At 39.0% G+C, this 27,746-nt stretch overlaps 2 protein-coding genes across 5 annotated transcripts in view; one reads left to right on the forward strand and one right to left on the reverse strand.

Annotated features, from left to right (window-relative positions):
- Window positions 1-10,011, forward strand: part of COL4A4 (collagen type IV alpha 4 chain) — a 65,911-nt gene extending 55,900 nt beyond the window's left edge. For all 3 annotated transcript variants that reach the window (XM_048955492.1, XM_048955493.1, XM_048955494.1), the window contains exons 42-48: window positions 564-662; window positions 949-957; window positions 1,873-2,004; window positions 3,892-4,008; window positions 4,959-5,147; window positions 6,667-6,953; window positions 7,795-10,011. In XM_048955492.1, the coding sequence (XP_048811449.1) occupies window positions 564-662; window positions 949-957; window positions 1,873-2,004; window positions 3,892-4,008; window positions 4,959-5,147; window positions 6,667-6,953; window positions 7,795-8,058 (1,097 nt within the window). In that variant the 3' untranslated portion in view covers window positions 8,059-10,011. The remainder of the gene's footprint in view (window positions 1-563; window positions 663-948; window positions 958-1,872; window positions 2,005-3,891; window positions 4,009-4,958; window positions 5,148-6,666; window positions 6,954-7,794) is intronic.
- A 4,921-nt stretch (window positions 10,012-14,932) lies between these two features.
- The window catches only part of RHBDD1 (rhomboid domain containing 1), a 33,052-nt gene continuing 20,238 nt past the window's right edge, over window positions 14,933-27,746 (reverse strand). For both annotated transcript variants that reach the window (XM_048955499.1, XM_048955498.1), the window contains 3 exons: window positions 26,670-26,789; window positions 16,909-17,032; window positions 14,933-16,492 (listed from right to left, as the gene is read on the reverse strand). In XM_048955499.1, the coding sequence (XP_048811456.1) occupies window positions 16,914-17,032; window positions 26,670-26,789 (239 nt within the window). In that variant the 3' untranslated portion in view covers window positions 14,933-16,492; window positions 16,909-16,913. The remainder of the gene's footprint in view (window positions 16,493-16,908; window positions 17,033-26,669; window positions 26,790-27,746) is intronic.

Consider the following 27,746-nt stretch of genomic DNA (forward strand, 5'->3'; position numbering starts at 1 on the left):
ATTGCCACTGGAGAGTCTGCTGTAGCCAAGGGTACACTGGAAGTTTCTTAGCTCTGCCCTTTTACATACAGATAAGATAGAGCTGCGGAAAAAGATTCATATGGACTATTCATATGGACTATTTCCAGCAACTTTCTGAAAGACTCCCCTACCAACCTGTAACTCTGAACTAAAACCTGAGTCTCCAAGATAAAGCAAGCCTTGTCTCTGTCTACAGGGGTCTAGAGAAACCTAGCTGCAAATGTGTCTGAACTAGGTGTCTCACAGCTTTCCCACAGCAGTAGTTTAGGGCTCTCAACAGAATCCTTACAGGATTGAAAGCAGGTTCTAAATATTCTGCTTCCTCCACACAAATAAGCCCTACTTACCTTCCAATCTCTGCTAGAACAAAAGTCAAACTTTAGTTCACTACAAGACTAGGGAGATAAAGGGTGCATTACTTTTTTCAGGACAACAGAGTTGAGCTGTCTCAAGCATTTTTTATTTCTCAAACAGCCAGATATCTTATTTATGTGTTCACCCTGGAATGCAACTACACATCTGCACAACTGTTTTCTTTCCAGGTCCAATGGGAATCCATGGCTCGCGGGGTCCACCTGGTGCTGTAGGACAACCAGGAGACCAAGGTTTTCAAGGAAAACCTGGTCCTAGAGGTCCCACAGGTACTTACAGTCTTGTTCCTCATTGGCACTCAATTGTAACTGTGATCTTTGTATTCATAAATAAAAAAACCTTACTAATTTTTACTTGTATATAAACAATTTAAACAAACTCAAAAAAAATCTAAATTATTTCTCATTTGAGCTATGTAAAAGACTTCTGTATTTGTCACCTCATATAAATGATGTCAGTTCTCATTCCATTCTTTACTCTATTTGCATGTTTGAAATTTGATTCCACTTGCACTGCAATGGCTGAAATCTGCATTCCATTTTTCACGTCCTTCAGGATTCATAGGTAAGTTGATGACTGTTGGTTATTGTTCATAAGGATTTCCTTCTGTATGGGTGTATTATACACTTATAAGAAAGTATTTTTTGGCTTGGCTGCTAGGAATAGTAGATAATGCCACAACAACATAGTGCTAATAGATTTTTCACATAAACAGCTTGTGCTTCCAAGTGTATCATAATAATAGTACACTGAGAAAAAGCCTTGTGCCGTGATGTCAGTTAGACACGCAAAATACCTTTGCTTCAAATTATTTAACACTTTTTTAGTTGTACTTTCTTTTTGTTTTGGAGGGGTATGTCACATTAGATACTTTCTAACCAAAACCTTGAGTCCTAGACTGAATTAGTATAGACAGAAACTGAGCTCCTAATCTGTCTAAACCAACAGAACTCTGATTTTGTTCCAAAATACCAGGAGCTATAGCCAATAGCTTCTGGGAACTTTCAATACATAAATGTGTCAGTTCTTTATTACTACAATACATGGAGATTGTGGGCTAGAACAGTTAGCTCTCTTCCTTTTGTCTGCTTGTTGAGGGTTTTACAGTCACAGAATAAGCACAGTACTGTAAACGTTTACATGTGCTAAGGTGTTTGAGCTGAAGTTAAGTAGACTTGATACTTCAACTCAGATCAGTTTGGGCCATATTAAGACAGAAACTGCACACCAAATATCTGAAATGTATCAGTTAGCACACACCTGCTAACACATTTTCCATGGTATGCTGTTAAACGCTGTTCTTTAAAGACTAAAATTAAAAGCAGTGAGCGTAGCGCAGTGTTTTAAAATATTAAAGTATGCACTTGAATAGCAAAAACAACTAACAGGTATGTTGACTTTTCACATGGGAGCTATTACTCATTTTTTGTAGTTGTCATTTTAATGTAATTTAATCTACTTTCACATTGCATGCAACAGGTGATCCTGGTGAACCAGGAAAAACAGATGACTCATGTCCTACAATCCCAGGGCCTCCTGGGGAAGCAGGACATAGAGGAGATGATGGTTCAATAGGATTACCAGGGCCGATAGGTCACCCTGGACCCCAAGGTAAGATTTGTTTTAAAATCTTAGATGTCTATTTTCAGACAAGGAATTGGAAAGGGTCACTGCACCTCCTCTACTTTTACCCTTAAAACAATGGTCTGCAGCAAAAGGCAGTGTGTTGGTTAATGCTGAGGATGATAGACCAGTACAGCTAAACCAAGCTACTTGAGTCTGCCTACGCTACATTCCTCTTCTCCTGGGCCACAGAAAGCAAAACATCATGAGCTGCTAAGAAAAATAAATTCTTCAGATGGTTATTTTTCCTTTTACCAACAAATAAAAAGCAGTGCCTAGAACCCCCACTACCGTTTAATATTAACTGGTGGTTTGGCCCAGACAGTTTATATTCAGATGTAAAACACATCTTTAAATTTTAGAGAAACACAGATTCATAAACCTTGCTCTGCTAACCAAAGTCCTAAAAAGATGTACCAATGATTCCAACAGTTACCATCCTCACAGAAAAAACTATAGCAAATCTGTATGGTGTCTTCAGTATAGGTAGCATCTAAATGTAATGTCCTCAATTTAGGTAGTAGAATCCCTCCTACAGTTTGAGACATTTTTACTTGGGCAAGTTTGTTGTGGTAACTGCACTGAACATACTATGTCTCCAATAGGGGAAAAAAAATTCTATCATGTGCTCCCAGTAGATTCCCTGCAGGGGTCATTGCTCTCTTGAAAGTGAGCACAAGGCAGTTTTCAGTGAACTATGTCATTTTATACTGCTTAACTGATTTGCCAACCAAGAGGTGTTTCTAAGCTGAATTGCTGTTTTCATTCTATATACCCTTACAACAGTTTCTGTAAAATCAGACAGTGCAATGATATGTATTTACACTGGTTTGTACAAAAACCACTTAGTAATGCTTTTTCTTTCATTAACACAGCAGAATTCCAAATGTCCCTGCTGAGAAAGCTACATAGATCAGAGACAGGTTTTACTGGCAGAATCAGGGTATATTACTAAAACTTGCCAAGGTTCAAGTGCACAGAAAACAGCCATGCAACAGAAATTGAAAAGCTGTTCAATTGTTTTGAATTTGTGGAATCCCAATGAAAAGGTAACATGGGGGATGGTTAAATGCTGTAAAAGCAGCTTCAAAAACCAGTTTGCAGGTTAAATGTTATAGTTTGCAAGGAATAAAGCATGCACCGTTAATTATAACCAACACATGTGCTACAAAACAGTTGTTTTTCACACAAATTGGAGAAACACTGCCAAGTGCAACAACATCTGACAAGTTCAGATTGCATTTAAAGTAGTCAGAGGAGTATTGTTATCTGTACCCTACATAGGAGATATTTATTACTGTTTGACCATGCTTTATTATCTGCTAATGCGTACAAATGTTTTTGTGTGTGAGAAATATAAAAAAGCCTTTGCTCTTCCCCACTGGAGGTAATCCAGTTCAACTGTCTCTCTCTTTTCTGTTAACACTTGAATACATGCATTGCTTCACAGGAAGTTCAGCATGTTTAAAGGCTTTGTTGAATCAAGCCCTAAAAGACGAAGGCCTGCCATAATGAGTTATAACACGTTACATAGTAGAAATACTAATGGCAATTCTGCAAGAGGCTTGTCATTGTAATGTTTGTCACTGGTTTTATTTCAACTGTAAATCATACAAATTCCATAGAGAGAATATAAAACCTTATCAGCAGTTATCGTTATTAAACTCTCACCTCTGAGCTACCACTGCAGTCACCAGGAGAATAAGTTGTAAAGAGAATTCCCAGCAGAAAGCATTTCTGCACCTCTGTTTCTTAGGTGTTGTTCCTTTGTGGCATCATTTCTGCTGACCTTTTGCATACTGTGTATGTTTGGACAGTGTACTAACATTAAAAGGAGTTATATTAAGGGAGAGTACATACTTCACATTTATCTAGGAAGGAAAGGTGAAGAAGGGTCATGTGGCCTGCCAGGTCAAGATGGCTTACCAGGAGCACCTGGACCACCAGGTGACCAAGGGCATGTGGGAGAGCAAGGATACACTGGACCACAAGGTAAAAATGGTTTCTTTTTCTTGTCCATTTACTGCTATGGAATGGGATAAGCAGATACTGCAACTTCATTTTGAAAGCAACTTTGCTGATGTTCTTCAATAGTGGTGGCTCCAATTCAAAAAACTCCTAAAGACTCTGCAGGAGTTGCAGCTCAAGAAGTGTTGGATTTCCTGTCTGTGCCACGGCTGCAGCTACCCAGTCACATTACTTTTTGGGGGGGAGATATGCAGGATGCACAGAGTGGGTTCTCCTTGCACCCCTAGTTCACACATGGACACATCCACCTCCATTCCAACAAACTATGACACTTCTTTCTGCCTCAGTCCAAGCGCTGACAGTGACATTTCTGGTTATCACCATAACACAAGAAATTCTCTTTCAAGAGTATTTATCTTGGCAATCAATGATCAATCAGGTTGGCAATCAATGATCAATCAGGCAATCAACCACACATACTTAAATGCCATTTATCAATAGGTATGCAACTCTGAGTCAGGGCTACAAGTGCAATTGTACGAGTAATTGAAATTGTATTTCTGCTGTGACAACCGTTAATAAATTACCAGCTTAACATGTGAGGAAAATGCATAGACTGTTGCTGCAGGGATTTAAATTCAGTCCAGACAAAGTAATCCACAACTAAGTCTGGAAGATCATTGACCACCTCAGATCATTTCTTCCTGGGCAAATATCCATGCAGCACAGGACAGAGACACAGTAGAAAAGCCATCTATGAAACATTCTGTACAATTTAGTTCTTTTCTCTCTGATAACAAAGGTTAACATGAGTCTACTGGTGTCTCTATTGCCCATGACAACCTCAAAGTTAGTATTAGATTCAGCCAGAAACCCCTTGTTGAACACTAAAATACAGTAAAAGAGAAACATTCCCACTAGCTACATGTTCCTGCAAACAAATTCACTTTACCTTTTCTTCTATGTACAAAAAGGTCCACCTGGCCAGACTGGTATCCCAGGACCACCAGGGCCCCATATTAGATCTTCAAGTGGATTCTTGCTCATCCTTCATAGTCAGTCAGACAGAGAACCACTTTGTCCACAGGGGATGCCAAAATTATGGACTGGCTATAGTCTGCTGTACCTGGAAGGACAAGAGAAAGCTCATAATCAAGATCTTGGTATGTATTGTAGTATATGATAATTTCCCTGTGGATAAGGTCTAGGATGGTGTGATCTACACAGTGAAAGACAACTCAAATAGAGCACAGTAAAAAAATTACTTATTTTCTGCAACACAGAACCATTCTAAAATGAGTTGTGGTTTGCTTCCCCCATCCTGGCTAGCCATCTGGGGCTGTCTTTGGGCTCACTAGAGAGATTCTCTTAGATCAGGGGCAGCTTGGGAAAAATAGCTGCTTAGGTTAGATGGTTGCAGTTGGACAGCATAAATAAACTTTACAAATACAATTATGCATCATATACAGCAGAATTTTGTGCTCAAGTCTAATTTTTTATCTATTCACTTTCAAAAAAACCCAAAATGTCTCCCAAGGATAGTTAATTCTGGAATTTTGAGACATTTCATCTACATAAACAATTTAGACTACAGTTAAAACGTAAAAAACTGATTGGCTGTAGTTCACGTAGAAGTAATTTTTTAAATTGTTGTAATCTTGTTCTGCAAGAGCCAAAGAACCTACTAGGAGAAAAGATCATCCTTATTGGCTGAACAAAAAATATGTAAGAGTTAAAAGAACTTTTTTTTTTTTTTTACTACAACAGTGTCACTTTGAAATGTTTTCACTATTAGGTGTTTGGCATTCCCCAGGATAACCACAGTTGGGAACAAAATGTCTTATAAAAACACTGGGAATATGATCCAAATAAAATAAAGTCCTTGTTCCCTGTGACCAGTGGGTTCTTTTCTCAGGCATTTTTCATACTCAGGGTATTCCAGATCACGTATTATTACTAATATGGAATGCTATCAGTGGTAAACAAAATTGGCTTCTCTATAGAAACATCACTTCTGTAAAGAAATAATAAAAAGACATTAGGATTTTTGGGCATGAGAGAAATAACGCCTCATACAAAGATCAGAGCACAAGAGAACTGCAGTGTTAACTACACAGGTCATCACAAAACTATTCTTAACTGAATTCTAGGAGAATTTCACTTTGAGAGTCTGTGAAAACTTTTCGGAATGAAGTTAAACAACTGCTGAGTTTTCAGCTTAATGCACTGGTAGCAAAGGTCTGTCATACTTCACAAAAAAATTTCTATTTATCAGAATTGGCTTCTTTTTTTCCTACTGCTTCTAATGAGTTCTGATCTCCTCTTAAGCCAGCTGCCTCCTGCCCAATTTATTTTTCAGTGTTGGCACAGCTACAAAATTTGTTATACCTGTTTCCCATGGTAAGAAACTGCTTCACATTTAAATGCTAGACTGCAGCACTATTCAGTGCTACTGAAGAAATGAAGGTACGGATTGGTTAAAAATAGTTTCAATATAACAAACTTTTTGTAGGAAGCCCGGGAGGTTTAAAATACTTGAGTGACATAACCTCTGTCAAGACCTGCAGTTTTGCTGCAATGCAGGCCAGAAGATTATTATCAACATACCTAAAAAAGAAGGGACAACATTTTCAAGTCTTCATCTTTTTTGTTGTTGTTGTTTTCCATTCTTATTATTTTCAGGTCTGGCAGGATCTTGTCTTCCTGTGTTTAATACCATGCCCTTTGCTTACTGTAACATCAACCAAGTTTGTTACTATGCCAGCCGAAATGATAAGTCCTACTGGTTGTCAAGTGCCGCTCCCTTACCAATGACACCACTCTCTGAAGAAGAAATACAACCATACATAAGCAGATGTGCTGTATGTGAGGCTCCAGCTCAAGCAGTAGCAGTTCACAGCCAAGATCAGTCGATTCCTCCGTGTCCAATGAACTGGAGAAGTCTTTGGATAGGATATTCTTTTCTGATGGTAAGTTTCTGGGCACATGATTTCTTTCATACAGCTTTTGTGTCCTACAGACTGAAACATTTCAGCTCTAAAGGAAAAGCAAGCTAACAGATGTCTAGCAAATAGTACCAAGAAAATTCAGAAAAAAACTTCATAAAATGAAGTTTTGACAGTTTCAAAACCTGTCTGTAAGTACATATATATTATGCTAAAGTCATAGCTTTGAGCTGTATGTTTCTTAAAATTGCCAAGATTTTTGCATGCTTGTCCCATAAACAATGGAATTTTCATGTACAAAGACACTTCAGGACAGTGCAGCAATAGGACAAGGAATAAAGGCTTTAAACTAAAAAAAGGTAGATTTAGATTAGATACAAGGAAGAAACTCCTTACTCAGAGGGTGGTGAGGCACCAGAACAATCAGCCCTGAGGAGCTGGGGATGCACCATCCCAGGAAACGTTCACAGGCCAGGCTGGATGGGGCTTTGAGCCACCTGGTATGGTGGAACATACCTGTGCCCATAGCAGGTGGCAGAGTTAAATCTATAAGGTCTCTTTCAATTCCAAACATTCTATGATTCTGTAGATTAGAAGTGCAGGTCTTTTCACTGCTGTCCTTTAGTCACATTAGAATGAAGAACATCATTTAGCATCCACTTGGATTACTCTTTTCTTCAGCTTGTTAAGTACTACAAAAATAAGCCCTAGACTGTTGAGATGAGAGATTTCATCCAACAGCTGAAGGCGACTGCAACCTGAGATCACGAAAAAAAATTGAAAGCAGTTAAATAGAAAGAAAAATTAACATCATTTACATGTTTTTCCACACACAGTTAACAAGTTTTTTCACTGTTCCTTCCAGCACACTGGATCTGGTGATCAAGGAGGTGGGCAGTCCCTTATGTCACCAGGAAGCTGCTTAGAAGACTTCAGATCAGCACCATTCATTGAATGCCAGGGTCAGCGGGGAACTTGTCAGTTTTTTGCTAATGAATACAGCTTCTGGCTAACAACAGTGATGCCTGACTTGCAGTTTGCATCAGCTCCCTTGTCAGGAACTCTTAAAGAAGGACAAGAGCAGAGGAAAAAAATCAGTAGATGTCAGGTATGCCTGAAGCATGATTAACAAGTGAAACAAATTAATAGCTAGAGTGAGACAAAAAACATGCTAAAGACAAACAGTATTTAATATGTAAATATATTTTAAAGTGTGTAACTCTTTTTGCTTGAATGGATACATAAAATGGAAAAGATGCATCTATTCAATTTCAGCAACCCATGTGCACATATCTGCAGGTGGTAAAATCCAGTGTGAACTACTGGAGTCTGCTACCATAATGTACAGGTAACAAGCTGAACTTGCAGGGTTGAAGTCAGTCTGGAATACCAAGAATACAGTACATGATTATACAAGACAGTGGATTTCCTGTTAAAAATGGCATTTAGAACAAAATATGGCATTTTATAAAGAACCCCCTCTTAAAAAGTATACAGGTGCAGATATGCAAAGAGTCAAATGTCTTAAAGTCCTACAGCTGAATTTCCCAAGCTAAAAGAAATTTTCCCATGCTGTTTCTGAGGGAAGGGGGAAATGCAATTGTTAAAACCACATGATTACACATAATAAAAGCAACAAAGATCAAAGTCTTACTGCTGCTGTACCTAACAAAACTGTGAAAGAACTTAATTGAGATTTCATAAGTAACAATAAGTTGCAAATCCATTTGACAACAGATTATGTAAGAAAATAAAATTAGATGAGATAATGAAGCCTTAAAAAGCTATATTTATATTAGTGATGAATTTCATGAGAAGAGGTAAGTAAAATTATTAAGCTTTAAGCCAAGTAGCAGGAGACAACAAAGCAGTTTTTAATGCTAATTGAAAAGAAATTGCAGCATGCTGATGAACCTAAGTGAGGAACATAAGAAGCACTTGTAAAATGTTACTAACTATTGTCGGGGGGGGGGGGAGGCTTTTTAAAAATTATTACTATTTTTAGAAATACACCACAGGAAAATTCATCACCTTTCAGAGTATTATAGAATGAATCTCTAGAGACACTTCTGATTACTGAAAGCGTTGGTTATGAAAAATTTTCTAAGCTCAGCACTAGTCACTTTCTGGGAAAAAAAAAAAAAAGCACCTATTCCTTTCTCATTCAGCTATAAAACCAGAAAAATGCATATTCAAATTTTGATGAAACTACTGAAAAGCCATTGATGGCACACGGAGAATTCATCTTGTCCAGAAGGACCACAAATGCTCCTTTTACCACTTTCTAGGGAAGAATAAAGCGTTTTTCCAGCACTTTTAATTTCAGTGTGTTCACTAAGAACATAAGCAGAAGGATTTTCAGACTGAGATGCAAATCCAAAAGACCCAATAATTAAAGGAAAATTCCCTCCAAAGCCATCGCAAGCATCTGATCAACCAGCTTACAGTGTGGATGCGCAAAGTCAAAAAGCAGGAAAAACACAGTCCAGCCTCAGCCAGAGGAAAATGAAGCAGTCAGAGTAACTCCATTCAAGTGTGAAAACATCAGATTGCAACTGCTTTCTGCCGAGACCACCAAGCCGTACTGATCTGCTGTGCTGACATGGTTGGCTCCTACCTTCTCACCCAGGAAACAAAGCCTACCTGGGACACATCCCTGTAGCCACCTGCCATGGGACACATTTCCCTTAGGGATCCTATCTTCTCACTAGCACAGAACCCTCAGTTCACTGCTCAGTGACCGTAGCTGCATGTTCTTCCCTTCAGATATGGCATATCACTTTTTTTTCTCTGAGAAGGGACTGATTTTTCAAATTTAATCTTTTCCTGCTTCAGATGGCATCCCACAAGCACAATGCCAGCTTTCTGGTTGAGAAGTGAGAAGTAGGGTTGTGACCCTCCAAGGTGTTGAGGATCCTCAGCATCTGTTGCAGTGAGAAGAAAGCAGCACGTGAAGGGGAGCACCGTGTCTCAGCCGCCTACCCTGTGAGGTGCGCAGCCTGCATTTCCAAGGCCTAATCTAAAACCACACTGTTAGTTTCAGCTTACATTCAGTAACAGCTGAATACCCTATTTGTTTTTCTCAAGTGAGGTCCCCATTGCCTTCTTGGACTTTGAGGACTCCACATGTAGGTTTCACAAGACGACATTCACCACCTTCTTTGTTACACACATGCAACCCCTTTTTAGGTTAGAGGCTCTCTGGAAGGGGCAGGCATTTTGTTACGAGTACTTGCAGTGTAGCTTACAGTAACATACCACGGGACATCAGGAAAAATTTCTCTTCTCCAGCCCAAACAGCCCCAGTTCCCCCCACCCACTCCCTCCTGCGTCATTTTCTAGTTTCTTCACTGGCTTCGTTGCTCTTCTCTAAATGTGTTCCAGCAGCTCAGTAACTTTCTTGTGCTGAGAAGCCAAACTGAACACAGCACTTCAGGTGCAGTCTCACCACCAGTGCATACAAGAGAACAATCCCATCCCTGCTCCTGCTGACACTCTATCTGACGCAGGCCATGTGCTGTTGGCCTCCTTGCCCACCTGGGCACACTGCGGGCTCCTGTTCAGCTGGCTGTGACCAGCACCCCTGGCTCCTCTTCTGCTGGTGACTTTCCAGCCTCTCCTCACCAGGCCTGTACTGCTGCGTGAGGCCATTATGGCCCAAGGACAGCACCCAGCATCTAAATTAGCCATTTCAAAGCACTCTACTGCTTTGGTCATGTTCAATTTTAAATGATCTAAAACAATTGTTCTACGATTTTGAAACAAAGTTTTTGCACCCGTGTCAGCTACATTTTACTGTTTCCTATAAAAGCATTGGAGATGTACATTTAATCTACCACTGATAGCTTTGGATGTCTAATAGCTATGTAGGTTTCTGTCTTGCATTTAGCTGACGGAGGCATTTGTCAAATACCACATTTAATTCAAAATGAAGTTGCAGATGAAGTGCTTAATGTTATTAAGCAAATAAGACATACTAAATTACAAAGCAGGTGTACTCTAATTCTGCAATCATTTGTCCAGAGAGTGTACACAAAAAATAATTAGGTAAATTATTCATATGGGATCTAATTATGAAATTAAATGTAAAAAGGTGTAGCTGAAATAATTTTTAAGTGTTAAAACAGTTTTAAGGCAATACTCCCGTGCTAGTCTTACAGCCCAAGTATCACTGCATTCAAGAACTTCGAATCTAGTGTATGCCCCACAAAGAAGCAAAGATTTTCCTACACAGTAGGAAGATATTAATAGCAACACCAAAATATTCTGCTGGCTGGGCTTCCTGGTTGTTGTCATTACAGCCATTCAGGATTCCATTTGGATGGAAGCCCCACTCCTCGGGGAATATAAATGTCCTACTGCATTCAGTGGTTCAACTATGGATGTATGGAAGTGCCAACGAGGTTACCTGTATGGAACTTGTTCCTAGGCACATGACTGATGTGAGCCTGAGCAAGCAGTGACAGCACAGCTGTTCTTCCTGCAAAACCCCCTGAGCACTTACTGGCACAGGCCACCAACAGCAGATAGAGCTTCATCAGCTACCAGTGAGGGAATGGAGCAACAGCAGGGCAATCCCAGATCAGAAAACTACTTAAAAGTCTTATTCCCAGACCCACATTATTATATGCAACAAATTCAGGCAAAAGCCTTCCAGGAACTTTTCCAGGGTAAACTCTTAACCAAAACAACTCTTTCTTCCTCTGGCTGGATTGTAAGCGCCAGTGAAACAACAAGTATTAAAACAGTCCAAAAAATCTGGTAGTCTACACTTCTTTCTTATTTTGAAAACAGCATTAAAGTACACAAGTACTTAAATAACTGAGGGGAAAACAGGTTGATCTGATTGTATCACTTTTTCTTCCAATATACAGCTGAACATAGTCAGTTTACTATGACAGTGCAAGCAATCTAGCACAGTACATGAGACCATATCATTAACCCTCATCAATTCTGCAGGTATTGCCAATGTTCAAATTCAGGAAACAAACCACGTCCATCTGGGCAGTTTTCTTTGTGGAGTTCCAGACAGGCTGCTGTAAAGGAGATCACTTTACAGACTGAAGCCTGGTCTTGTAAGATCTTGCACAAGCAATCCCAAAATAACTTTTAATTGAATTCAGTTTGCCATACTTTAAAGCAAGGCTGCAAATGTGGACTTCTGTTTAATGCTTCACATGCCCTCTGGAATCAGCTGCCTGGCAAGAAAGAAAAAATATCATTCAAAATCATAGGGAAGATGGGTCAATGAGAAATAATGGGGAACAGTTGCTTGCAAGAAAAGGGATTACTCAAAAAAATGTTGTGAAGAAGAGTCAGGAAAGGATCAGCCTTGCCTCTGAAATGATAAAAACTGTTACACAATTGCTTTGGTAAAAACTTCAGCAGGTAAGGAATTACTTCCCCAGAAGGAGCATCCATTTCATGGCTGGATACTATTTCAAAAACCAGCATTTTAAAAAAGTAAACGTTTGAAGTTCTGCCCACCACAACCAGCTGGAAAAGAAGCAAAGTAGAGGAATCCTGTGCACAGCATTCAAACAGATACTGCTCTGTGCTTGTACCTTTCTATCCACTTCATCTAGAGGGTCCAAAAGGTATTGGAAGATCAATTAGAGGTGAAATTCTGTAAGTGTTAAATGAAAAAACAGCTCCACATCATTCTGGAATTTATATAAACACGTGGTTCCCCAGCATAATGTGGACAACCTTCAGCATCTAAAAACACCTCCGAACAAATCTCACCTTTTCGACCAGCACAGTGCTTGGCTGCTTCTCAATAGGTAACAAGTACGTTAAATGCTTTGTTTTCCACAGTTACAAGCGAAGCAAAAAGATGATGCAAAAGAAAAATACTGATTTCTAAAGAAACATGCACACTCTGACACAAATCAACTCCTCTGGTTAGGGATGCCAAGCAGAGAACCATCACCATGCACTACCACCTCACAGTTTACAGAAAGATTCAGAATAAAGTATTCAAGCCCCAAAACTACACCGTGTTCAGCTTGGTAAATCAAAACTTTGCTACAAAAAATAAAAAAAATCCAGATCTTTTACAGAATTTAGTCTTCCATGCAGTTACAACAAATATCACTGCTTCAGATACTCAAGCCACTTTTCCACAACAGCCACTCTGACCTCAGCTCTTCTTGAAAACTCCAGGCAGAATGGCAGTGGGAAGCCTGACCTCTGCACACCGTGCATTTCAAAGACTGCCAACACTGCTGAATTACAATTTGCTCCAATGCAAATGAACAAAATCTTATCAAACCAGATGAGTTGCACTGTTAACAGGATAGCTGAACTTAGCTAATTAAGAACGCAGCCCACCTGTTAATCAGACAAAGGAACATAATAGCGTTTGCAGATGCTGGATGTATACACTGGAACTGGTTTTCAGGAATCAGCAAAAAAGGTCATCCCACACTCATTAAAATTGCACAGATTTAGGAACCATTCCTTAGATCACTACGTACAGAGGGAAGAGACAGATTGCTGGTCTTCCCATCAACACAGCCATTCTCAAATGATCCCTGTAACGAACACTTTGGTGATGGACTTAATCAAACACCCCCCAATAATGCAAGAACAAGTAAACAGTAAATGTTAGACTCAGATATTTGTCTAACCTGCTCCATAAAGACTACAGAAGGTGACAGCAGAACGTTGGCTTATTACAAAGGTCCACTAGTTAGAAAGCCTTCACTCACATTCATTTTGCTACACATTACCCAATTTCTTCTTGTAAACGAACAAAAGACACCAACTTAACTCTGCTCTCATACAGCAGAAGACTGTTAGCACGTGTATCTCAGTCTTGTGTCTTACTAACCCACTGCTTCAATCTCCAGGTGACACAGGTGAATATAAGTAAAAACACCCACACCAGATGAAATGTTACTGAAAGTCCCCATTCTCCAATTTTCTCATCTCTGAGCTAACTTACATGAGATAAGATTTATACCCTTTAGGAAGAGTAAGTTTCCTTTACAAACAGTTCTACAGCTGAAAGCTGAAAATCATTAACGTTTACTTACCTGATTTAAGGTGACAACAATGGAAGGGAAGCAGGCAGATTTTGACCTAATTTGCAGCCTGTATTGAGAACAGTATCAGCAGTGACACTCTAGAACCATCTCTCCTGCTGTGGTGATGTACCATTTTGACAGCAGATTTTAGGGCACCTTCCCCTTGAGGAGAAGCTGTGCTGCTTGGAGAAAACGACTCACACATGAATATATGCTTTGCCTTTGCTGAAAGACAAAACAGAAGTTAAAACTGCTTTTTAACCGCATCTTAATTTGGGACTGCAATGTACCCATATTTATAAGCAGTAAGATGCTAGGTCACTGAATCAGTAGGTTTCAAGAATAGGCCTGTTAACAAGCCTGCTGCTTGGGACTGATTGATGGTGTAGGATTTCTTACATGGTAACTGATCACTGAGGTCAGACAAAGCATAAAGCATTCTCAAGAACACACAGCATCTGAAACAAAGGAGACAAACTTTAGGTGTCAGAAGTGTTGGTGCTTCGTGTTGTTTGTTGCTGCCATGTGCTTGTGGGGTTTTTGTTGTTTTCTTTTTAAATCAGAACTGCTCTTTTTTTTCTTTAAATCCTAATTTTATGTAGCCATTGTCAACCACTAAACAGAAAATACTCAATGTGGAATTTCCCATTCACATACACTGTCCTGAATTTCAGCCCTTGAAGAGACAGCAGTACTCATGAATGTCAAGAATTCACCTGTGACTTTCATCCACCAGCCTCAGTGGATGTAAGTCCCTACTGAAGAATCACTCTAAAAATTTCCAAAATGCTGTTAATAAAGGAACTTCCCAGTAATCCAATCCCCAAACTTCCACTAAGTTCAGAAGAAGCAGGAATAGTCCAAACACAATTAATCTGCCCCCTCAGTATCACCATTCTTCATTTCTAACACTATTATGGCAGCTCTATTTGAAATATATGCTTTAATTACTGTAATGAGAAACAGACACTATGAAATATAAACAAACTTTATTTCAATTTTTTTTACACAAAAAATGAAAACAGCTGAACAGCTATTAGTACTGAGAGGTTTTCTTAAGAATTTAATGGCAAATGTTCAACAAAATGTAAGCATGAGGAACTTCCTGTGTTACTCACGTGGTTGTAATCACATTCTTCATCTTGGTTTCTGCTTTACTTCCTCCAACTAACTAGTGGAGTGCAGTGCTTTTAATTAAAATGATAGACAGTAAATTGCACAAGCATTCGACCAGTGCATTACATTTTGTCTGAGACAATCCTCCTACTTCCTCCTTTTCACATCATTGTTACACACTGAGCAAAATGTGCAAACTATGCATCTTTTTGATATTTAACTGAATACCAGAAAGTTAGCCTGCTGTAAGGTACGCCTACCTGCTTTTTTATTCTGCAGCTACTGAATATACTGAAGAACAACCAAGGCATATCAGGAAAAAAAGGCAAAAACACAATAATTCACCATTACTTATCCTTTGTTTTAGAATCTGACAGAAAACACTGTGCATAACATCAACAGCATTTTTATATCACCTAAACAATTACATCCAAAGTCAAACTGCATTCGTGCCTTTGGGCTCTCAGAGCCTTGAACCTCATACCCAGTATAACAGTGTGCAGCTGCTGGGCACGCAACCGGGAATAGGTAGGAAGGTGAAAGAGAATGGCACATTAGTGGGAGAACAGCTTATATGTTTTGCAGTAAATATAAACTTCCCCAGCTTACATTAATAGCAGGTGATACATTCTATTTAAACCACATCTTTTTTTTTTCCCTTTTACACTCAATCTGTAACTTCATAGAGAGAGACTTCACATAGCACATGTTGGTGATCATATCTCTGAAAAGAAATCATTAAATTGCTCATCCTAGCACCAGGTTAAGTGAGTGCTAAAGAGTTTCAAACAATTCTGTGCCGAAAGACAAAACCCATTTTTGTTCAATCACACCTCTCCAGGTCTGAAAACAGTTCTAGGAGTATCTTTCAGATGAATTTTTTCCCATAAACAAGAAAAATAAGTCTAGGCAATGAATGGTTTTTCAGAATGATACTCAAAAAAAGCATTATGTTAGTTAACATCTCTGAACAGACAGATAAGCCACCAGCAGGGCAGAGAATAGACGGCCTGTGCACAGGGACAGCCGAGCTCCCAGCTCTGCTGTCAGCCACTCCAGAATTAAGTCCAGGAATGCTTTCTAGAAAATGAAGAATTCCAAGTTCACTGTGTTAAGGCAAGACCTCCACCAGCCTGCAAACTACTACCACTGCTCCCTGGACCTCAAACGCGATACATACAGAGTTGAACAGCTGAATTTCAGCTCTATAAACAGCTTATGCACAATATAATTCAATGTAATTCCCAAACCCTCTTAAACAGGAAGACAGGTATTTCTAAGAAGTACAAGTTAACTAAATCTATTCCTTGTATGGCTTATGCATCTTCCTTTCCATGACTCGTGTGATCCAGCTGTTGTCCTCATGGCAGTCTTTTCAAGTGACAATTCACATCCAATCCCAGAAGAGTTGTTCATCTCAAATCAAAAATAAGTAATTGCATAGTTATAATTATAAATAATTGCATAGTTTTAAAGTTACACTTTAAAAGGGTTTATTGTTTTTTGTGGTTTTTTTTCTCTGTGATGGATGAAGAAAACCTGTTGTCTGAGAATACCAGCAGTCAAAGAGCCAGGCTACACAGAACTTCAGGGAAAAAAAAGCTTGGTAAAAAACAGTTCTCTTCCATCTTTAAGATGCATCAAAATGGAATGACAAAGATCACATTTTGATTCCCAACTCATTTTTATCCAATTTTTGAGTCTAAGCTCACAAAATCTTCTGCAGTTTTGCAAATAGTAGTTAAAAAAGAAAATGAAGAAACCCAAATAAATAAATTTGCAAATATTTTGTGAATTCTGAATCTCACTTTACAGTTCACATCAATGCCTACCCCTGTCATTGTCTCCAAAACCTACGAAGCCTTTGCCTTCGCATTTCCTCTTCTGAATGCTGCTCAGGGGGGAACCAAAAGCCGTAGGGCCGCCGCTCATTATTGTATGTTGCTCCACCAAAACCTAGAAGACAATGAAAAACAATTGTTATTTTGTTCTGTAATTTGAAAAAAATGCACACATACCCTGCAATCCAAAACATCACAACACAAAGGAAACAAGGCATTGAATGTTTCCAATTCCAATGGTTTCAGGACTATCCACTTCCAACAAGTGCTCTTAAAACTCTGAAATGGAAAACAGCAAGAACATTCCCACATCCCGAAGTCTAGAGTGTATCAACTTGGGAGCACGCATTTTTCACAATCTCCACTTCATACAGTAAACTCCAGATTGTTACAATATTTAGACATCCTCAATAGCTACTTCTGGCAAAACAAGCTTCTGTATTTGCTTATATAATAGCAGTACAACATGCTGACCCATAACAGATGCACAAACAGGTCCATATTCAGTTGGCAGCAAGCAGTTTTGGAAATAAACTAAACTAAACTTGGCACATCAGCTAGAGAGAATTGCAAGTTAAAGTGAACGGAAATCTCACCAAGACTGAAGGAAGGTTCTCTGCTCCAGCACTGCAAGAAAAAACAATGCACGCAATAGAAAACAAAGCAAAGCAACTGCTCCAAATTCACATTAAGTTACAGAGCAAAGAGAAGGATTAAAAGGTTGTGGTTGCACACAACCTCAACCAACGGGCCTTGGGAAACAAAAATGAGAAACCATTCTCTGAGCTAATGCAGAGTGTTCAGGTTAAAGAAATTAGCCTTAAAGATAATGCAACAGTCTTTGTGATACCTGGTATTTCTTAAACCTCCACCTCAGGATCTCATATCAGAACAAGCAAACAATGAAAACCAAAAGCAAGTACGCTATCATGCTCGTTTTCAAAACAGATATTTAATTGCAGGTTGGAGTGAGCAGGCGAGACCTGTTTACACTGGGTATTAACAGAAAGTCCAATTTATGAAGGGGTTCTTCTAATTTCTGCTTCATTTAGAAGAGCATTTCAATTTGTAGAGCACTTGCCTAATGCAGTATTTTGTGAAAATACAGAACGTGGTCAGAATTTCTTTTGCGCTTGCCAAGTAGGGAAGCTGTGGGAAAATGCATCCAGAGATAACTGCAGCTGCCCAAACACGGCTGTGCAGCAACAACAGCATCAACGTTTAGAAAACAAGATGCATTGTGTGAGGGTATTTTTTAAATTCATTAATACACAGAAAATTAATGTGTATTTTAGTATTTTATCTTCAGTTTGTCCCTCTGCTTTAACTACCAAAGACAAATCCGAAAATAAATTTAAGCTGTTTCTTTGTGTCTGGAAAGGGTACTTCATTGTTTGACAAATGTTACATGAACTCCCTGAAACTTACCATCACTTACCCCATGTAGATGCATTATTCTCCAGAGCAAAACAGCACGCCAGCTAGGGAATTCATCAAATTTCAGTGAGGAACTAACGTTACCTCATTTTGAATGCATTTCAATAGCTTATCTTAATACTGTGACAATTGTGAATATACATGCATGGCAGCAAGTGCAGATGGGCATTAGAAAAATAATGATCAGAGTACTACATAAACCTGATGTGCATTGGAAACCCTACAGCTCAGCACAGGTCCCATCTCTGGTTAGTTTTGTTTTTCACTTTAAATCCAAGAGTAAACTCACCATCTTCAACAAATCAGTTAACTTGATGTGCAGCATGAGCAGAATGGGTTTCGTTAATTAAAAAGATTCAGCAAACTTAACATTTATTCACTACTTTTATTTCACCTCATTTTACTTTCTTATACATAGAATGTGTGTTTGGAAACAAAAACACACAGTTGTTTAACTGTATCCTACGAGCACAAACGGAGAGACGTGAGCTTGAAACTTTCCATCACCCCATGAACATTCTTCCTGAAGTGAAAAAACCCAAAAACTCCAAATTGGAAAGCACGAAGCAAAGTGGTCAGCAGACATCAGAACCTTCCACAATAGTACCAAGGGAAAAAAGGCCCCAAACCACCCAACACATCTTTTAATGCCAACATTTGTGAATGCCTCATATTGTGAAACATACTGGAATACTATTTTATCCGTGAGCAAACTGCATTTGTTACAACACTCTCAGCAGTGATGTTTATGTCAGTGCATGAATGTTTCATAAGATCAATCGTTGCAATTCTCAGTTCTTGTTTTAATTGCTATGTTACACCTGGGGTAAATAAACAGAAAATAATCAGTAAGTTAAGACTGATCAGTCTTAAGATATGAATGTCTTTCTTCTGACATATGAAGAGCAATACAGTCATGACTGTAATCCTGCTAGTTGCTGCACCATACAGCATCAAAACAGCACTGTTTTGGTTTTTCTTTTTAATCATCATTAAAACATTTCAACTTAAAAAAATACTTTTCATCATGCCACTGTCCATGAAATACCAAGGAGTCTCATGAAGCTGTGAATTTTTCTATGCAGCATCTGTGGTCAGGTTTTACTTCAGAAACCAGATACCATTTGCAAATTAAGACGAGTTCTGGCAGAGCGCCCCAGCATCCGCTCAGTTCATTAAATACAAGGAGCTCCAATAACCACTAGAAACAGAACAAGATTTTATAACAAGGATGCAAAGCGTTCCTCTATCTGCTGACACCAAAATGAGGCGAGCAACGTATTCCGAAACCTTCATGAGAAGATATTTTTGTACATCAAACAACACGCTGATGAGTGAAGTTGTTTCAGGGAGTCTTAAAATAGGAACATAAATATATAACTGCATATACCTAAATTACGCCATCACCCAAAATAGTTCTGCCGCCTTTTTTAATTACAACAGAAATATTAATGAAGTAACAGCCTTACCTAACCAAAATATTTATAGGCCACGTTGTTCAGAAATGGTAATTAGGCCACAACCGCACAAGAGAACGCAATCTTTTCAACACATCAGCAAAAAACTTCCAGACTAAAGGGCTTTAAGACTGCGTTTACAGTATTCCAAGAACAGCAGTAACAGCAGGGAGATAAAACAAAGGATACAGCACAGAAATCAGAGCACTAAACCCCCAATACCATACTCCAAAATTAATTTTACTGTGAATAAGAACCATCTTCTGTGTATAAGGAGAATAGTCTGTGAGAATTTTCTTTGTTGCTGAAGTTTACAGTTACAGGAGCAGCAATAGAATAGAATGACTGTAATTGCAAGTAGTCTAACTAAATCTGTATTGCTCTCAGAGATAGGGTTTGGGTGGTCCTGCGTGGAGCTGCGGTTGGACTTGAGGATTCTTGTAGGTCCCTTCTGAATCAGGGTGCTCTAGGATTCTGACACCTTAATATATCCACAAGGCTTAAGGATCACTATATCTGCCTTATCTTTGCTTTCCTGTGACTGAGATTTGTGCAAGAAAAGAAGAACTTGTTGAGGAACTGCAAGGTTTATAGAAAGCATGATTACTGCAGGCGAATTATTTTCCCTGAACACGTGCCAATGGACGCTACAGTACTGGACGAGGAACAGCCACATCACCATTTCTAGTTATTCAGAAGAACATTTATCTGTTGAATGATAGTGAATGTGAACCTCCAACCACACACACTGCAAACACAAAGCAACCAGACCACTCCACAAAGGAGCACATGGATTTCCCACAAACTCTGGGGCTGTTGATCAAGATGTGCAGCAGCTGCCTCTGGCAGCAAAGCCAAACCCAGCGGCCAGCTGGCAGTGCCAGCAGGCCATTTGGTTCGTGTTCACCTACACATTGATCTCTGAACAAGATCAGATCTAAGGACAATTTGAAACATGACATACTGTCAGTGTAATAATAAAAAGCCATAAAATGTCTGAAGTATTCATTTTTCTCCTCTGCATTAAGTGTGGTATAAGGAAGAAAAATAAGACAATCACCACGCAGAGTTTTCATTCTACCTTTCGTACCTATCACAGAAATACTGCCTCAAACACTCAGTTCCTCCTGCTCTCTGAGGTAATGGCCTCAGTTTCAGGTAAGGCAGTAGGATTTTCAAGAACTTCCAAAAGCGTCAGGAAGATTGAATATCAAAGACAAAGTTGTTTTGTATGCTGCTGCACATTGACAACGGCAGGGCATGTCTGTGCTATTACTATATGTGTATAATTATAGATACTTGGTTTTTTTTAAATGCAAGGAACAGACTCTCAATAGAAAAAAATAAGGAAGAGATGCAAACCAGCCTTAGGACTGTAAGGACACTGCCAGGATTTTGGCCAACAAGACAAAAGGAGATTTATACTTTCCACAAAACTACTAGAAAATACTTATTTATGTAGTCAGACATCAGGAAAAGATTGAGAGCATTTTTGAGACAGTCCCAAGGAACAAAGTGCAAGCTACACTCATTTGTAGAATTAATCCAGAGACAATAAATAATAAAATAGTAAATTAATGGGGAATTCCAAGATTAGGATTATCCATAGATCTTAGTTTGGAGAAGCTTCTAGTGGTAAACTAGGTTTGTTCATGTTCTCAAGAAATTTAATATTTAAAATCATGTTTGGAAAAAAAAAAACTGTTTTTCTTCTAGTGCATTTCTGCACGCCTAACAAAGACACAACAAAGAAACTCTAAACAATATCCATCTCCCAGAGCCAAGACCAAGAATCCCAGACAGATGGACGGAAGCACCAATGACGACCGAAGCCATTCTGCAGCAACTCCCTCTTTCTCCAGAGTGGAAGAAAGCACTTTTATGTAGCCCCACACAGCTTCTTCTAATTACATCCACAGCTGTTCAGCAGAAGGGCCCGTTCTCCAGCAAGGTGACCCTGCCAAACCCACTGTGGAAGGAACATTTCTTCCTCTATGAAAACATTACTAAGGGGAAAAAAGTCCAGAGACCACTGAAGTCAATAAAAAAGCTCCCATTTGTATCACTGAGTCTTGGATCAAAACGCCAAGAACAGACCATCTCCATATGTAGATCCAGCTTTTGTAACAGAAGTAGCATGAATGTAAGGAAAACATTTCTAGCCACAAAGGTTTAACTATTTATTTATTAAAATGTTTTCTTGCTGTTTTCCTTGTCAGTCAAATCTCATGTGAAGGAAAGGGTCCAAAAGAAAGCTGTACTGGTGGTACCTTCAAAAACATTCTCATATGCTTAAGAAGTACAGAAAAAAAGCAGTATTCTGTGTATTTTGTAAGGTGCAGATCTACATCGATACTTTGTGTCAGCAGTAATGTCTGTATTTTAAGTGCAAAGATAACAGTTACTGAGACTTCTATATGATCAACTCCTTGGTAGCAGAACCTGGGAACTGCCCTGTCACTGTCAACTGGTTGCCTAAAGACCAAAGGAACTCAGCCGCACCAGGCAGCCTTTCCAAAAATACCAGCTACACTACCAAGGTTTGATGGAAGGAACAAAGGATGAGCTGCACCACAAGTGTCGTCATCCCCAGATGTCAAATACTGCAATTAGTAACCTTAACACAGCACTGCATCCAGCCTAATTAGAGAGAAGCGAGCAAAACCCATTTCCTGGAAACCTGCCCCAGCAGAGCACTGGTGGTCAGGAACACAGACCACAGATGCAGTTTCAGGAAGCTGTTGAGATCTGTGTTAGAAGCAGCGTTACTCAGGATAACTTTCTGCCCAGAACACATTGCTGGGCACATAGGATCAAATAACACCTAAAGAAAAAAAAAGCTGGACTTAAAGAATCAAGACACCAATCTTAGCACGAGTATTTTGAAATGTATTTCAGTCTGGTATCATGAACTGCACATATGAGCATAGAATTCATTTTAAGACATTTCTACAGAAAGCCATCCGTCAAATACAATGACTAGCATTCCCACAGTAGCAAATGGGGAAGATAGCTCTGAAGAAAGATGGAATCATACATTTGTTTCATAATTCTTGCAATCTTCAATGGATTTAGCACATTCCATAGGGTACTATTAAAACGCCCCATCTCAATACAAGGAAACAGAAATAGGAACTCTAAAATGAAATTCAGAGAACTGGCAAGCCTACATACTTCATAACCATGCAGCAGATGTACCTAAGGTTAGCCTATGCTAGGCCACAAACTCCTCCTTGATTTAAATCAGAATAAAAGAAACGCACAGCTAGAAATGTGCTTTGTAACATAAGAGGACTATCTACATACGCATACTTTAACCACAGAATGCAAAGACCATCACCTACATGTTTAAAAACTTAGAGGAAAATTCCTTTGTGCAGAGACACGAGTTTGCACGGGATTCTTAACATTCTTGAGACTGAAAACCACAAACTTGGAAGTTCAGCTCACAAAAACAACCCAGCGCCCACCACCACAAGAATGCAAACCCACATCCCACACCAATCAAGATATTCTTGCAAGCAGAATACGAAGGAAACAACAGAGAAGAGATAGGGCATACTGGGGTTACATTAAAGACAGCTGTTAATACGAGGATTAAACCAGAACAGAAAGCCATGTATTCTACCTCCACAGTAAAACCATACAGCTCAGTTATAGAGCAAGCAGAAATGCAGTACCTTCATGCTGGGCTTAGATAACTCATGCATGGTGGGATTATACTAAAAATTACTGGGACTGAACTTGATGCACACCTCGATACAAATAAGTTTGCAGTTGTGGACAATAAGTGATAGCAGGACATTCTGGACGATGCCACAGATGGCTTTACTAGCCTGGCAGGATACTAACACAGCCATTTGATAGAACACCTCTACATTCCAAATCTAATGATACATTCTGTGGCCTAAAAACCCTTGTAAATGCATTTGTCCAACAACAACAACAAAAAAATTACCACTGTCCTTTGTTCAGCCAAGCTACAAAGCAACTATGATGGTTTAAATGTCACAGACGATGAATCAGAGAAGAGTACCCTGAACTTTGGTTCTGTTTACATCCACTTACGTGTCTGCTTCACATTATTTCATGTAATTTTTAGTCACGTTAGGTACCTGTTTCATCATCCATATAATTGCAGGCTACAGCGAACGCCACGCAAGCGTCTTCTGTTGAAAAGACAGCACTCACTGAAGCTGATTACTTTTCACACTGACAAGGAAGAGTATTCTATTTGCTCATTAGCACAAAAAAAACTCATCTCACCCTTTCTGCCACTCTAGTGCAGGTATGATCAATTACCTACCCTGTATTACTTTATTTTGGAAATATGACCTGTGTCTGTAGGTAAGATAACTTGTTTCACTTGTAAGTAACTTGTTTTATGAAATATTTAAAATTGAGCTCTCAAATATTTTCCAAACTGAAACAGCAAGTAGGGAAAAGCGATGCAAAGCTAAAACACTGCTCAAAACCCCTGGAAACAACATCTGTAGAAACGTCACTGCAAACACCACACAATATGATACATTTTCCCACTTATCTGCGTGCTCCAAAAGCTCTAACCAGCACTGAAAACAAACATGGCCACAGACATCAGAAGTGCTGCTCTCTCAAACTGTAGTTAAGCCTGTGACTTGGCACACCAGCTTTCCAGCAGTGAGGCATGCTTAGCTAGAGATGCTATTTTAATTCTCTCTCAGGTTTCATAGCACATCCTCCAAATAAGAACACATTTCCTCTTATCTTCGTCCAAATGCTGCATGGAACTCCAAAACACGAACAGAAATAACACTCACCTACAGGAACAGAAGTAAAGGCTACAGAAGAAAGGTGCAGGTGTTCCACACTGATGTATGAAAGACAGAGATGCAAACTGTCCAATAATTTATGTTATCCATTTTGTCCTTATTATAAACTGATTTCATTCTGTGGAAATATCATCACTTTCTTTTACTGTAATATCAGCTCCTATGTGCAAATCCCTTCCACAGCGAGCTCAGAATTTGACATTTTCAGATACTTGAGACTCTGATAAAAACTTACAGCCTTTCCTTGTACAGTGTGACTTAAGGCTTCGAAATGAGAGTCAATTGTTTTAAGGCAGCATCCAAACCACCCTTCACCCCAAGTCACAACACAACCACTATGTGCCTATGCTCAAACAACTCAGCAGCCACAGGCACTCAGCTGTTACAAACCAAAGGACCCGTAAGAGCAGGACTCTGTACACTGACTGCTTGGAAAAATAAGCAAAACAAAGATCTGGTGTATTTCCTTGATAGTTTAAAAAACCAAACGACCACAAACATGTCTCATTCTTGCAGCACAACACATCGCATAACACCCATCTTGAAAGTTTCTAAAAGATTTTTCTCAATCAGTTAAAAAAATGTTGTAAAACATCATCTAAAACATCAGGAAAAAGCATCCCTTCCAAAAAAGCTTATTTTAGGCATATTCCTTCCCAAAAACTTTATTTTTCCCTACATAAATATCTGATATTATTTGGTGTTTTATTTTTAAAATTCCTAAGACAACACAATGATATCAAACACATCAACTTGTGCTGACAGAACAGAAGAACCAGATGCTATTTTATTCAATTCCTTGAAAGCTAAACCCCTCACCAAGTACCAAGATTTTCAGTGCAGTGTGATTTTAAGGCAACTGTTCAGATTACTGTAATTTCTAACCGTATCACAGGGACAATTTTGCTGCAGAAATCAGAGTGGGTTTTCCTGTTCTTTCAAGTTGCTGGTTTCACAGTACTTCAGGGCAGTTAGGAGCAAATTCCATGAGAGAACAAAGGTGAGCACACAAAAGCAAAGACAACTAGAAAAAAAAATACTTTTATTACTACTTTTCCTCAAAGACTGAACTTCTGCCTCCAAGCTGACTTCCCACAACTGATGCAACAAAACAAAAAGCCATCTTTACTTACAAATAGAAGTTAATCAAATTTTCAAGCAGAAAAAGCCTTTTCAGACCACATTACCTTGTCTGCTGCCTTGTTGAAAACACTGCAGATAACACAGCGATGTTCTTCATAACAAATAGGATCACAGCAGTTGTGAGTTAGTGATGATTTGTGAAGCTATTCATTTCCCTACTTTGCCTGAAATTTCTAATAGCCATAAAGAAGTTTTTTTATGAGCATAGCTGACGTAAATTTTACACACAATGCTCCAATAACATACTGCTAGCCTACTAGGCATATTTCCTTCACGTCTGTTTTCACAAGCTGAGAAGTATATCCCAAGATGTTTTTGTTTTCCCTCGACTTCATTTGAATTATAAAAAAATAAAATATATCTCAATATATATTAATTCAACTGATAAATCACAACTAAAACAAACAGCATTTTTATTCCTGAATTACTTCTCCCCCGTCTTTCAGCTAGCTCTCATGTAAACTTTCTTCAGGGTGAAAGAGAACAACACAAGAAATTGCTATGCTACTCCTCCAATACACATATAAAACAAAATCAGCAGGAAGTTTAAACATCAGCAACATCATTGTTCCTCTGTTATACTGCTTCATATTACAATTGAGAATGAGAGGTGGTTTGTTTGTCTTTGGCACAGCAACTTTGTTTACTTGAGGTTTGTCATAAAAGCATTTCTCTTCCTGTAGTAGCAGCAATTAGCAGTAAGCAATTACTAACACATGCAGTTACGTGAGAATGACACTGCATCCTCATGTTGTGGTCTCTGAAAATTCTACCTGGAAACATTTGGTCATTTCTGAAGGGATGTCCAAATCCTGAACATAAGTAATGAACAACACAGCCTTCCTATTCCTCCCACCTCAACACAAACCATGATCTGAAAGATGACATGCAATGAAACTCTTACCTCTTTCATTCAGACTGTTTAGCACTGCCCTTTCAAGCTGTTCTTCTTCAGTGAGCCCGCCTGTATAGTCATGATAGTTCCTTGGTGTTCTGTATTGATCATCTGGATATCTGTAATACTCTGTAAAGTGAAAACAAAGAAAATAATCGGCTGTTACACAGTGGGAGAGGGTGAAAGCAGATGTTATCTTTACAACATCTTTCTTCCACAAATCAGTTTAATTTGGAAAAGAAAAAATATGATTAGGAGTCAGGAGAACCGGGGTGAGAAAAACAGTAACAGTGAAGATACAGCAAGGATCTCCAGCTTTGCATTTGTTACAAATGTCATAGCATTGCCATGATTTCATGTTTCAAATAAATGGAAATAGCTTTCATCAGCTCCCCCCCAGCATGTAACTGCCAGTACCAGGCCTTCAACCACCCAACAGCAACAAGACAACCACGTGGGCTTCAGGCTTTTCCATGTGCGTCTCGCCTCAGCCCACAAACAACGCGTCATCCTAAGCACAAGTCATGTTTGAACCTAGAACACGACTGAAGAATTCTGCATTTCTGTACAATACTGTACAGTGTACAACACTGTGCTATGCCTGCTCTAAAGAAAGCCAACACAGCCTGCAGATCTCATCTGCAACCACTGCATTTTCCTGTATCAGACATTTCCGTGAACAAAGTCAGTCAAAAACAAGTGTGGAAAACCACCATCCATCCAAACGTGCAATTTAAAAGAGAAGAAAACAACCTGGCTGGAGAATGGAGTGAGACTTGATTTAGCAGAACCTAACCCTGCCTGAACACAGAAAACCCAACCTGAGAAAAACTCATGAGCAAAGTCCCAATTTGTTTTCTAAATGTTGTATTTTCAGAATATAAAACTTTGGATAATTTCAGTTCTCTCTCTTCCAGACAACCAGACATTAGATTTGGAAGAACCAAAGTACAGAAACACAAACAGTTTTACCCACGTGATTAGAGAAAGTACATGAGATTTTCAAAATGAAAGAAATAATGGAAATATTTCTGCATGAAACAAGTACAGCATGCCACCTCTTTTTATCTTCAGATCATTAGCATC

Source organism: Lagopus muta, chromosome 9 (genome assembly GCF_023343835.1).
Source record: "Lagopus muta isolate bLagMut1 chromosome 9, bLagMut1 primary, whole genome shotgun sequence".
NCBI lineage: Eukaryota > Metazoa > Chordata > Aves > Galliformes > Phasianidae > Lagopus > Lagopus muta.